The 14,472-nt window shown below is 32.6% G+C and overlaps 1 protein-coding gene across 1 annotated transcript; it reads right to left on the minus strand.

The window, feature by feature from the left end:
- Positions 1-570: 570 nt before the first annotated feature.
- LOC132281844 (uncharacterized) lies at positions 571-3,101 on the minus strand. The gene is made up of 3 exons (XM_059783508.1): positions 1,806-3,101; positions 1,521-1,713; positions 571-1,400 (listed from the first exon to the last, which is right to left on the minus strand). Exons 1-3 carry the CDS (start codon positions 3,099-3,101, stop codon positions 571-573), a joined length of 2,319 nt encoding a protein of 772 aa, XP_059639491.1.
- Positions 3,102-14,472: the final 11,371 nt, after the last annotated feature.

Genomic DNA, 14,472 nt, shown 5'->3' on the forward strand with positions numbered 1-14,472 from the left:
CACAATGCTTGTGGAGCATTGGTTTGGAGTCAAGTGTAAAAAGTCTACCTCTGACTGCTAACCGAGCAATACAACTGTGCTTTGGAATGTGATGCTTAAACCAAATAAGCTTGTTCCAATTGAAGATTGGTGAAGGAGGTGAAAAGTAAGCTGCGGTGTGGGAAAATGAGAAGATACCTGTAGGACTAGGCATCCAAACAGTACTGTCTAGCTGATCTGAGGGAGAAGGAAGAGAGTAAAGCTGGGAAATGAAATATAATGACTGAAAATAGTGTGAGTAGGTTGCTGAAATAGGAACCACCCAATGATTATTGGAAATTAGGCTATCAACTGTGACCCTAGTGTCCAGTTGAAGAATTTCTAATTCATTGAGTCCTAATTGTAAAACAATGGGGCCATTAGGGAGCTAATAATCCAGCCAAAGTCTTGTATCCTTCCCATACCCCACTCTGAACTTAATAATGCCTTTACCATCCCCCTCAGCCTAAGAATACCTCTCCAAAAACCAGAACACAATGAAGAGGGTTTTAAGCTCCAAAAGCTTCTTCCTTTGAGGATATAACAGTTGGTCTAAGCCACCCACAAATTTTCCTTCCTCTGGCACAACTTCCAAAATCTATTAGACATTTTAAGGTCTGGAAACCCCAAACCCCCATGCATTTTAGGCCTACACACTGTAGCCCAGGCAACCTTTGCTCCACTCTTTTTCAAATCAGTTCCAGACCAGTAGAAGCTCCTAAGGATATGGTTGATATCATCCAACACCTTCTTAGGAAGAGAAAAAACTTGAGACCAGTAAGATTGGATTGCAACCAACACAGACTTAATGAGGACAGCTCTCCCAACATAAGATAAGAACTTGGAAGTCCAACTCCCAACTCTTCTAGTTATTCTTTCAACCATTGTTTGACAGTCCCTTGCTTTAATTGCTGTGGCAGACAGTGGTAAGCCTAAGTATGTGGTTGGAAGAGACCCTACATCAAATTGTAGAAGTGCAAGAATGTTGGCTTTGGACTGAGAATCAACATTGGATAAATATGCTTTGCATTTTGAGGGATTCATTTGCAGGCCAGAGAATGAGCAAAACAACTTGAAAGCTTCCAAAATGGTTTGGACAGAATCAAGGTTAGCATAAGAGAAGACCAGAATGTCATTAGCAAAAATGAGATGCGTAATAGACAGCTTTTTGCACCTCCAATGGAACTTAAAATAGGGGTTAGACCTGACTTTGTGATTAATTGTGAGGGTAAGGACTTCTGTTGCAAGCACAAACAGTAATGGAGAGATAGAATCCCCCTGTCTAATCCCTCTCTTACCCTTAAAGAAGCCAAATAATTCACTATTAAGGGAAATAGTGTATGTTGGTGTAGTAATACATTGCGAAATCCAATTCACAAATGCTGCAGGAAAACCAAAACTGTGAAGGGCATCAATAATGAACTACCAGTGGATTAAATTAAATGCCTTCATTAAATCAATCTTGAGAGCACAGTTTGGAGGGTGGTTTGATTTATTGTAACCATTCAAGAGTTCATGGGCCAGTATGACATTATCTGAAATGTGCCTTCCTTTGACAAAAGCATTTTGGCAAGGGCTAATAAGTGTTAAGAAAATAGGGCTTAATTTCATTGCTATAAGCTTGGAAATGGCTTTATAAATCAAATTACAGCAGGAAATAGGTCGAAAATCACTGACAACTGAGGGATTAGGCACCTTTGGAACCAATGCAATATATGAACAATTAATCTCAGTAAGCATCTTTCCAGAGATAAAGAAATCTCTAATTACAGCAACAACATCCTGACCAATGATAGGCCAAGCATGAGAGAAGAAGATGAATTAAATCCATCAGGACCTGGACTCTTAAAGGGGTGAAAAGAGAGGATTGCAGATTGGATTTCCAAGTCACTGGGAATTGAGGTAAGGTCTGGAATACAGTGGTTTGGGACTTTCTTGGAGATGAGGTGAGCAAATGATGACATACCTGTGTACTGCTGATAGCTTTGGCCAAGTATGGATTTGAAGTGGTTAAGAAATTCAAGCTGCATATCTTCCCCATTCAGTTGTAGACCATTTGAATCAGTAATGGACATCAATTTTCTTCTATTAGCTTTTGAGCTGAAACTCCTCATGAAGAATGCAGTATTTTGATCACCTTCCTTGAGCCAATGAACTTGTGCCTTTTGTTTGAAGAACATCTCTTCAGCAAGTGAGAGTTCTGTGAACTTGCACGCCAACTCCTTCTCATTTAATTTTAAGGAATCATCCAGTGGAAACATGTCCAGGCTTCTTTGACAGAGAGAAAGCTCCACTCTACATGCAGCAACTCTTGCTGAAATATCACTATAGGCTGATTTGTTGAGTTGTTTGAGGGTTTTCTTAATTGCTCTCAATTTTTGAGCAAGAATAAACATCTTAGAACCATGGAACTCTCTCTGCCATTCATAAGAGACAATGAGAACGAAAGCTGGATGAAGAGTCCAGAAATTAAAAAATCTAAATGGGACGTTTCTCTTTAGGGTGAGATTACCAAACCTAACAACCATTGGAGAGTAGTCTGATATGCCATGAGGCATGAATTCACACTCAGCTTGCGTAAATAGTGCCATCCAAGAATAATTCACCAAGACCCTATCCAATTTCCTTGATATGTTTGCACATCCATAGCACCCATTGGACCAAGTGTGGAATACCCCTGAGTACCTCAAATCCTCTAAACCATTTTTTTCCAAACATTCCCTAAATTCATGCATTCCTGCTATCCATCTTAGTGCCCCACCAAAAGAGTCATTGACATGCAATAGGACATTGAAATCCCCCATCACAATCCAAGGTTCATTGGATAAACAGTGCGAGTTCAAAGCTCTCCAAAGCGCTCTCCTTTCAACTGCTGTGTTAGCAGCATACACAAATGAGGCAAGAATTCTCTTCTTGAGATCAATCAATTCAATGTAGCAATTAATCACTTGGCTATGCTCCACTGCAAAAATGAGAGAAATTTTTTGGGGATTCCACAGAATCCAGACTCTTCCCAATACTGAAGTCACATAATTACATGAAATACTCCACTGAGGAGCAATAAACTTATGAATAGCATGCATATTACTACTGCTGACCTTGGTTTCCAAAATAGCTAACAGGCTAAGATCAGAATTCCTGATAATACATCTACACTCTATTTGTTTGAGGGTAGAGTTTAACCCCCTAATGTTCCATGCTGCCCAATTCATTTGGAGGAAGTTGTTAGGCTGCAGAGACCCCTAAACCCTTTTAAAGAAATGAAATGAAAGGAAATGATAATAATAACTAGATAAAGAAAATGATAACATTATTGTTTGGATAAAAAGAGGAGAGAGAAAAGAAATTAGTTTAATTAATTTATTATTTTGTTCTTTTATTTTATATTACAAATATATCATATTGAATAAGAAAAATAAAATTAACAATTTCAGAATCAGGTTAAAAATAATACGGAGTAATAATAATAATAAACAAACAAAAGATTGAGAGGAGAGCGAGAGAGATGAAGGGCACTCCACTTTATTTTTCTTTTTTTTATGTTTTGCAAGCATTCATTCATGGCAGAAAGATATAAGCAAACATGCATCGGTTATGAGATATTTACACGTTGTATGGTTTGTTTCGTGCATGGTCGCTCAATATAATTTGAAGTCTTAGACAAATAAAATAAAATGACATTTTAATAAAATTTATTCATATGTTTGTGTTAGTAAATATACTTATAAGTTGTTTCGTGAATTTTAACTTAACAGTAAGATTTTTCCAATCTCTAATTTCATCATTAGTTGTTGGTTGTGGGTAAAAGCCATGTCCATGAGCAGAATAGGAGCTCTGAGACATTGCTAGTTCTCAAAGCCCAACTTCAATAATTCAAAGGTATATTGTTTTCCAGCTTCCGGTATATTGTTTTCCAGCTTCCGGTATATTGTTTTCCTTTCTATACATTATGATTTACCAAACAAACAAAAAATATTAATCAAAAATGTGTAATGCAAACATCTAAGAGTTTCTAAATTAACTTTGTCTCCTATATAAGTTTGAAATTAGAGGGCTTTCTTTCACATACATGGGGAAAGTCTTCGATTTTTATAGACATAGATTTGCAAGAACTTTAGAAGTTTGATTTGAATCACTCAAAGTTCTTCTTAATTGGAGGAATTTTTTTTAATTTAATTTAAATTTTATTATTATTATTATTATTTTTGTGTAAAGGCATGTGTAATAAAGGTTATTCCTTTTGTAAAACATGTTTGGGAACATATGTAATAAAGGTTATTCCTTTTGTAAAAATGTTTGCGAACATAGTCACAGACTCACGAATGTGTCTCTTGTAAAATTGCTCATTTTAATTTGAAAATTATTTCTTATCATGAAAAAAATAAGTTGGCAAGGTCGCTCATTAAAAAAGATTACCTTTTAACTAAAAAAAGCTTACCTTTTAACTAAAAAAAAAAGGTGGCTCGTTAAAATATACAATTAATTACACTTCTTGAGACTCGTCAAAATTCCAAACGTTTGGTTTATGCTTTTTTATTTATTTATTTTTATTCTGTTAGACAAAATATTTATTAAAGCTATTTTGCCCTTGAGAGTTTTGTTTTGTTGTTTGGCAACCTAAAGCGGTTAAATGGTTTAGTATGAGAACGTGTAAAAATAAATAAATAAAAATAAAAATAAAAATAAAAAAAAATTTATACAAATTTAATGAAGAATATATCATCAAATTTGAACGCGCAGAAATGATGTTTTTTAAACCTTAATCATATATATATATATATATATATTCTAATTATTCAGTCAATCAGCATACACGGCCATTTTGTCCATAATGAACTTATTCTAAACTTTCCACTAACATTGAGAATGTTTATCTCAGATTCTGTATTTGTATCATTTCCCCAGTGCTGGCAATTCTCTGAGCGAATCAGATATATAGAACTATCACAAAATTCCTCAGCCCATATATAACTATTACAACATTTTTTGTAATACTGTAACTTTGGATGGATTAGCTTATATATTGCCACTATACAACAACTTGATAACAATGTGTTTTAAAAAGAAAGATTCGGATTAAATAATCATGCACGCTATTCCTTCTTCCTTTGTACGAACATAACACATTTATTTTGAATATAGCTCGAATTGTTTCAGAACCAAGCACTGATATTCTTACATGATGTTCAACCACTTAATGTATGTTTAGCAATTATATATATTTTTGTTATAGCATTTGGCAGATGCTCAACAAAATACTAAAAGTTTTTTGTAATACTTTTCCTATTAATTTTAGGTAGAAATCAATCTTATATCTCAAAGAATAGAAATAATCTATTTCTATTATGAGAGATTGGAGGATACAAAAAAAACAATAATAGTGCTGTATGAATAATCTTTTTGTAATCAGCAGGTCTATCATATTTCTTCTTTAATAACATTATATTTTACACTTTATACTAATGAAGTGAGTATAAGAACAAAGAGAATTTAGTTGATGAGAAATTCGTAATAGTTACTAGGGTGGGATACATATATATATATATACAATAACTTTTTATATCACAATAGAGCTAATTCTCTCCTACATAAATTGATGGTGAGTAGTGAGTACTATAGTAAATGAATTTCTAATTCTAAGACAACCGATTATTAAATCATTCTATAGTTGAAATAGAATTAGGTCAAGGGTTTTATTTGTGTTTTAAAAGCCATATTCCAAATTTAACTTATGTTTTATTTGGGAGCACCAAATCGATTATTTTGATTTTACATTAAAAAAAATTAATTAAAATTTTGAATTAACTTCAATTTTAAATTTTATAGTCCATTCGACACTTCCAAACATACCATTAGATTATAATAATTAAATGAATTCAACATCCCTCTACCAAATCAAAAATAAAAAAGGTACTTCCACATCATTTGAGATATGGATCACAAAAAAATTCCTAATCCATTTTATTTCCTTTTGTACTTGTAACTTTCAAAGTTTGCTACATTGCTCCTATCCATGGTTTGCAATAGTGGAAATGGCTGCTGCGGATGTCGTGTAGGAAGCAGAACCGTATGACTGTAATATAGCGAAATCCGTTATCATATATGCTCTTCAAAAGAGATTGATAATTAATTTTTACTGCATAATTCAATGAAAATAATTTTTTAATTAATTTTATTGATTTTTTTCCCTATCATTTATCACAATTAGTGACATATTCATGAATTCTTAGTTGTAGCACATACATATCACAAAAAAATTATCATTTGTAAGGGACAATTAAAAATAGTAAATGAAATGACTGCTCCCATAAGAATAAGAATGAATGTTGATGAGGATTAATTTAATAAGTTGTAACGTGTGGAACAGATTGTTGATAATTTTGAAATTCATTTGAACAGTTAAAAGGTCAAACGGTAGACGTTGACACAGTTTTTTTGGGAGATAATTTCGACAACTCCATTTTTACTCAAAAAAACCTTAGTCTGATAAAAAAAAAAATGGTATAACTTGCAAATTCAATCATTTAGCGTTCGGTAATTGCACTTTTTTCCAATTTTGAATATTTCAAAATTTTCGTTAAAAGTCTAAACGGATTTGAATTACTTTCAATTTTTGTATTTAGTAGTTTTTACCAATTTGAGTTTCCAGTTTTTTCTTTCTTTTAGGAAAATGTCCCCATTCATCACAGACTCCCCGTTTACCAGAACATTAATTGGTGAATGGGAGCTTCCATCTTCAATCCTGCAACCACCGGCTGAACCACCTGATCAAGGAATTGTGGAGTCACCCTCCAAGTCCAAGGTCACCACCGGATTTGTTGCCGAGACCAGTAACGGTCTCCAAACCGAATACCATTTGGTACAACTGTAATCTTGGGCCTTATGGCTTCGGGTCCTTCCATTTGGCCGAACCTGTAACTTGTTAGCTGGGCTAACTTCCCATTTATGGGCTGTAACTTTATACTTATTTTATAAATGAAATTCACCTTTCAAAAAAAATATATGTAGCCCAAAAACACCTAACAAACTTTTTCAAATAACATGTAACTCTAAAATTAAAACCATATTAATTAAATTAGAAATTTGTGGCATAATTCACCACAACCAAAAAAAAAATTACTGTAATTTTATGTTGATACAGACAATTGGTTAGCATCTGACAAGGTCATGGGCTTTTCTTAGTTTTGGTTTTATAATTTAAATTTTATCACTTTCTTGTAGTTCCTTGATTACAAATTGAATTGTAATTGAATGATTAATTGGAATTAAAAAAAAAATAATAGTTAATAACAAGATATCCTTCCAATCCTTCTTAATTCTTATAAAAAGAAACATAATACCTATGATTCCATACAAATACAGAGGGGCAAATGCAAAGAAAATTTATTTTGTTCTAAATTTCTACACATGTTTTTGCACTGGATTAGCTAATATGTCTTAACTTATGCTAAGCTTATGCAAAGAATTATGAACTATGGACTAATTAAACATGAAATATATCATATATTATTTGTTCATATTTTGTTAGTAGGAACTCGTATAGTGTGTGAACATACTTTATTGTGTTTCACAATCAACAATTGCTGAAATTTCTGCATGATTTCAAGCATTTAAATATTCTCATCATTTTTAAAGCAACACCATACCTAGTTTTTATCAATTCTTTTTCAATTAGAACCGTATATGATGATGTGTAACCAACCATTTAATTCTTGTTTAATTATAGTGGAAAAACCAAAATTTATATTTTTGAGAGATTGGAGGGTACTAAAAAACGGTGGCTGAACTCCACGTTGATGGCGAACGCTTTCACCAGTAAAATTTCATATTCACTTTGATCATCAATGCTGCAATCACTTCTTTTCTCTTCTATATGCTATTTCCTACCCATACAATTACATGTTGATCCAAATTAGGGTAAAGTGCAAAAAACACCCCTTAAGTATGCTTATAGTGCATATCACACCCTTCTCGTGCAAAAAACATCCCTCAAGTTTCAATTTGGTGCAATCAAGTCCCTCTCAGAAATTTAAAACTGAACTTGACTAAAGTGCCCTTAATCAACAATTTTATAAAACATATAAAAATACAAAAAAATTGTAAAAAGACCAAAAAGGACTCTACAAACCCTGTTCGATTTCTTGGGCTTCACTTTTCACGATCAGTTTTGATAACTTTGAACCATAGGATCAAGTAATACTATGATCGGATGATCCAGATCACGATTTTGATAACCATGAGTGTAGGGGGTATGAATGACACCTAACTGGCATCACCACGGACACTCCCTTCTTAGCCATGAAATCAACCTGCTTCTTGGCGGATTTAAGTATTCATCAAACCTCCACAAGAAAATGAAGAACACATTCAAGATATAAATCAATCATAATGGCCGGGGACTTTCGGCGAAGGTGGTGCCGGCCGCCGAAAGTTACACTCTGCAAATATATAGGGAAATCCGTCAGCGACTCCCGTCGCCACCAACGACAACCACCTTCGCCGATAACGACGACGACCTCGACAACCCAACGGCGGCCACACCGACACGACATCTCCGCATTTCTCTCTCCTCTTATTAACGACTTTCATCTCCACCGATGATGACGACGACCTCGACGCCACTGCAATTTTTGTGTTGAGAGGGGAAAGAGAGATGAAGTGGAGATGGGTCAAAGCTGATTTGGAATTCTCGTCCGAGTTAGACTCGGGGTGAAGCTAAATTGTAAAATAACAAAGCCTTCCATGGGTAGCGAGCTTCAATATATACAAGACCCAATCGGTGAAGCAACTCCGGCGACCATGAACACCGGCGAGACTCGAGAGCTTGTTCGATTTTAAGTTCTCTGCAAGAGCTATGAGTTGCCAATACAAGCACCAAACGCCGGACTTCAAAGCCGTCGAATCTGCGTCATCGCCGTCGGCTGTGTAGTCGCCGTCGAATCTGCGTCGAATCTGCTCTCCGGGGCTCTGCGTCATCGCCGACATCTTCTTCGGCTTGTCGTCACGTGTGAATTGGGTATCTTCAACGCGATCTTGAACGATGACCACCAAATCCAAACCCCAAATTGAAAGCCAAAAACGCACAACACGGCCACTGATCTTGATTTGCAGGTGGCGGCCATGGGTTTACCAAATCATCCTTAATAAATCGATCTGCGGCAGTGGCGGCGACAACATAATTTTATGCCCTTCAACACGCGCCGGTTACTGCAAATCGCGTGCTCTTCACGCCGCGGCAGTCGTCTTCTTCCTCAGAGATTATGATGGTGGCTGAGTTGGTATCGATGCCACAGACACCATTGGGCTTCGATATGATGGTGGATAGACCACCGTCGGTGAGAAGAGGGTTTGTGGGTCCTCCAACACGGACCGGGTTGTTGTCGCCGGACTTGTTGGCGAAGGTTCTCTGATTCGCAGCCGCCTTGTATATATATAGATATATATATGTGTGTGTATATATATATATATATATATATGAATGGATGAGATTGATGGGTGGAATTGAGGGGTGAATTATGGTGTGAGAAGAAGATGGTGGTAGGAGGAACCGGCGGCAGAGAGTAGAGAGAGAAGGATGGGTATTTTCGGAAGACTAAAAGGGCAAAATGGGTATTACAGTAACAATTTAGGGGTGTTTATTGCACAGAGGGGGTAATTTTGCACAATTTCAATAGATTAGGGGTGTTTATTGCACACCTTTTCAATTAGGGGGTAAAAATGCTACAAAAAGTATACTTCAGGGGTGTTTTCTGCACTTCCCCCATCTAAATTACCATCACCACCACTTAGCAGGAAACAATACTAGATAAAATATAATGAAATGTTGATATTAAATTGAGAGTTAAAAAAAATTATAATTTAATTATTTAACGGAGATGGTATGTCGCACCTAGACCTGTCAATGGAGCGGATCCTGATCCGGATCTGATCCAAATCTGAATCCGATCCGATTAGTCGGATATGGATTGAACAAAAAATCCGATAATCCGGTTACGATCCGAATCCGATAATCCGTTAGCTTAACAAATCGGATATGGATTATGCTGATCCGATCCGATAAAACTCCGATCCGATCCGATTAAAATTATATATATAAATAATTATATATATATAATTATTTATCAATAATTTTACACATATATATATCAATACTCGTATTAGAATTGTGTTAGAGGTAACCCAAAAATCCAAATTAATAATAATGTTATATATAAATATTGTGGTGTTCTCATCCACATGCTAATAAATCTCTTAGTACACATACTAATAAAATCACTCTCTTTATAATTATATATTTTAGTCAATATTAATTTAATCCGATTCGATCCGAGTCCGAGCTAAATATGATATGGATTGGGACATTCAGTCCGAGAACCCGTTAATGATCCGAATCCGATAATCTGTTTGCTTAACAAATATGATATGGATTTGATCGATCCGATCCATTTTCAAGTCTAGTCGCACCATCTTCCATAGATGGGATTAAATTGTGATTAGATGTGAGAAGTCAACTATTAAAAAACTTATGAATGTTGTCTCGAGAAATTTAGGTTGCTATGATTGTTGCAAATTTGATTGGAAGCAGACGGACCTTTTGCCAGCATTGATCGACTCAGACCGAGCCGCAGTACTTCGTGGTCTGAGTTCTATTGGGTGGAGGTTTCTCAGTCCCCAATCAATCCACATAAAATATATATATATATATATATATATAGTCCTTAAACTGTTGTCTTTTTATAAATAACCTCTTGAACTACATATTGTTCTCTGAATTATTAATGTGTTACAACTAAAAATAAAATTTATACAAAAAAAGTATTTTACTATTTCTAATTAAATTTGTCATTTCTTATTAAATTATTTTTATTATCTTTTCTCCTATCTAAATATTAATTATATCATTTACCTTAATTTTATTATTAGTATCAATTTATCATAAAAATAAAAAAATATATATATTTGTAACTATTATTTTCTAAAATGATTATTTATTATTAAAAATTTACTATTTATAATAAAACTTATTATACTCAACTTAAATTTTTTTTACGGTAAAAAAATAATAATAATTACCTTCCATTTCATACAATATATTTATAAAATTTTAATAAATTACTTACATAAAAAATACGTTCTTTTTCATGCAATAAATTCATGATTAGTAAAATGATTAGTCAGATTAATAAAAATATTCAATCTTCAAAGGCATGACGGTGTTGGCAGGGATTCAGGAAGTAAGTTCTTGAGGTCAATCGCACTCCTAATTTAAATGGTGCATGTGTTATAGGGTCGATACATGTACTCTAAGTGAAAAATAATAATAATAATAAAAATACTCTATTTCTATTGTTGAAAAAAGAATTGAAAATTTATTATTCAAAGAAATTGGGGGATGAAAAATTCTCAATTCCACCCTTGGCCTTTGTGTTTGTTTTCTAATTATCATGTAATAAAATTCCATTTCAATAATTTCCCTTCTAGAGATGCTAATTTCAACTCAGTATAAAGATTTAAATAAATAAATTCAATATAAATATTGTAAAAGCTATTATTATTAATCTTTGATCTTAACATCATACACCATGATGGTCAGTAAAGCTGAAAGGATAAGTAAATTGAGGTAGCATTTTACATATTAGGAGAAAAATGGATGTGGTTCAATGGTATTTTTTTTACCTTTTAAAGTGTATAACGAGAAGCAAAGTGGAATACGTGTGTACGTGAGTGGTGTGTGCACATTTCTTGCTAATGAAAATAATAAATAAATAAATAAATAAATAAATAAACAGGCGAAAAGTTTATTCCACCACAATAGAGCAGTCCAACACACATTATGTAATATATATATCAATTTAACCTTTTTTAATTAGAATTTTCGGGCATAATTCACCCCAACCAATAAATATATATACTGTAATTTTTTCTTTATACATTCAATTGGCTAGCATCTAACAAGGTCTCATGTGCTCTTCTTCGTTTTGTTTTAATAATTAAAATGTTCTCTCGATCTTTTGTAGTTGCTTGATTACATATTAATTTGTAACTGAATTATTAATGGTAAAACAAGATTAAAAGTTTATAACAAAATAACCTTCCAATCCATCTTATAAAAAGAAACCTAATAGCTATCATTCATTTCATTCCATACAAATACGTTGGGCAAATGTTAACTTATGTACGCGAAAAATAAGTGTGAAATAAATCATGCATTATCTTTTCATATTTTCCTAGTAGGACTCATTGAGTGTGAACGTACTTTATCATGTTTCACAACCAACTGTTGAAACTTCTGCATGATATCAGACATTTAAATATCCTCCACCTTATATTTTTCTATTGCATTTGGGAGAGGGTCAACAAAGTTTGATATTCTCATCATTTTTATGTACTTAGTTTTCATATATACATTTTCATATAATGATTTATAACCCCAGCCATTTAATTCGTATATATAAGTTTGAGAGATTGCAGGGTTCATTACATTTTCATAGATGTATAATCCCAACCGTTTAATTCGTATATATATATATATATATAAAAGTTTGAGAGATTGGAGGCTACTAAATAAGGTTCTCTTAATATAACTCTATATCGAAACTGTTTGCCATATCCCGTCATATCTAACAAACCCTATTCAGAAATTTCTTCTTTCTTTTAATAATCTCTAGTAATTAATATATTATACATCTGACATAAAAAAGATAAACCATTTCTTTCAATAAATGTTTTTATTGTTAAAATCCATTTTTTATTAGAGTTACCAAATAACAAATGTAGAATCATATATTCCTAACATGAATATACTTTAAAATATGAATATGATATATAAAATAAAAATAAGAAAACTAAACATCATTCGTCTGCTGGTGGGGCCAAGTTACGAACAAATTTTAATCTAATTTACTTTAAAAAAATATTAATAATACACTTATATTACAAATAAAAAATTGTGGATGTTTTCCAAAGGTACCTTAGGCAAGTGGTTTTGTTTTCTAGCATTCTTATTTTCTAATATTTTGAAAAATGATAAACTAAAAATATTGTAATTTTGTAAGTTAACCAAATATGAATGTAATTTATTCATTTTGTTGTTGTGATTAACTGATCTGTCATTTAATCCATTCATTGTGTGAATAAATTATAAAATAAGAAGATGAGATCACATCTCACAGTTTAACAAAAAATGATACCAAACACAGTAACAGATACTAAAGATGGTACTAGATGGTATCACTTCACTTCCTCTCTTCTTTACGTTGGATAAGTATAAATTTTACTATCCTCCAATCTCTCAAAATTTTAAATATATCTCAAAATTTTACGATACATGTACTATTATAAATAAAATGGATAGAGCATTGACAGTCCGTTTGGAATTGCTGTTAGAATATTGAAAGTCCTTTTATCAGTAGACTTATTATAAATTTGTTGGGTGACACATTGTATAAAATACTTTTTATACTTGAAACACTTTTAAATTTGGTTGGTAATAATGTTGCTTAAGGTACTTTTATTACTAATTTTATTATATTACCCTTATACTAATTTTTTGTTAATTCTTTTAAATTTGTTTAGTAATAATATTGATTAAGATACTTTTATTACTAATTTTACTATATTACCCTTAAACTAAATTTTTGTTAATTCCCTAGCTAATATTAAATATTAATTATAAAATTTCATTGAGTTTAATAATTTATAAATATCAAGTTGTATTTTTTTTAAAAAAATATCACATACTTTGTTTATGATCGATATAGAATTTGTATTTGGTATTAAAATATAAATGGAAGGTGGTTGGAGAGTACTAGAATAAACTATGATATTTGTTCGTTACAGAATTCCAAAATAACTAGGTGTTTGGTATTTATTTCTCATAGGGACAAAATTGTATTTATAAAAAAATATAAAGGGATTACATTGTCTAAAAAAATCTGGTTACCTAAAAAGATAAATCTCTATCTCGCAGTTTTAAAAGTTACAATTCCTAACTTCACTTAAATGCATTTTTTTTTTTTTTTCACCAAACACATTTCTGCAATTTTTTGTAATGAAAGTACTTTTGAATCGTAGAGAAGCAATCCCAAACACCAACTCAATTTGTCTGCTTTTTGTTTTCATGTTCATCATGTGTACCAATTTGTCATTTGTGTATACTTCAAAGCTTTCAGATCCAAAGATATCAATACTTCTTAGCACAAAGCTTATAGTGTGAAGTGTTTGTTGGCCCACTTCAGTAACATATTTGCCTAAGCTTATATTTTGTGATTTCAGTAACAAGCTTATGTTGCAGGTATTCAATTCATAACTTGTGATTTTATGCTTCTCTACCCTCTTAGGAACATAATATTGTTGCCTAAGCTTATGTTTTGTGATTTCAGTAACAAGCTTATGTTGCATGTATTCAATTCATAACTTGTGATTTTATGCTTCTCTACCCTCTTAAGGACATAA

This window comes from Cornus florida, unplaced genomic scaffold (assembly GCF_030987335.1).
Source record: "Cornus florida cultivar Cherokee Brave unplaced genomic scaffold, ASM3098733v1 CherokeeBrave_3.0.0_Hap2_Chr11, whole genome shotgun sequence".
Classification (NCBI taxonomy): Eukaryota; Viridiplantae; Streptophyta; class Magnoliopsida; order Cornales; family Cornaceae; genus Cornus; species Cornus florida.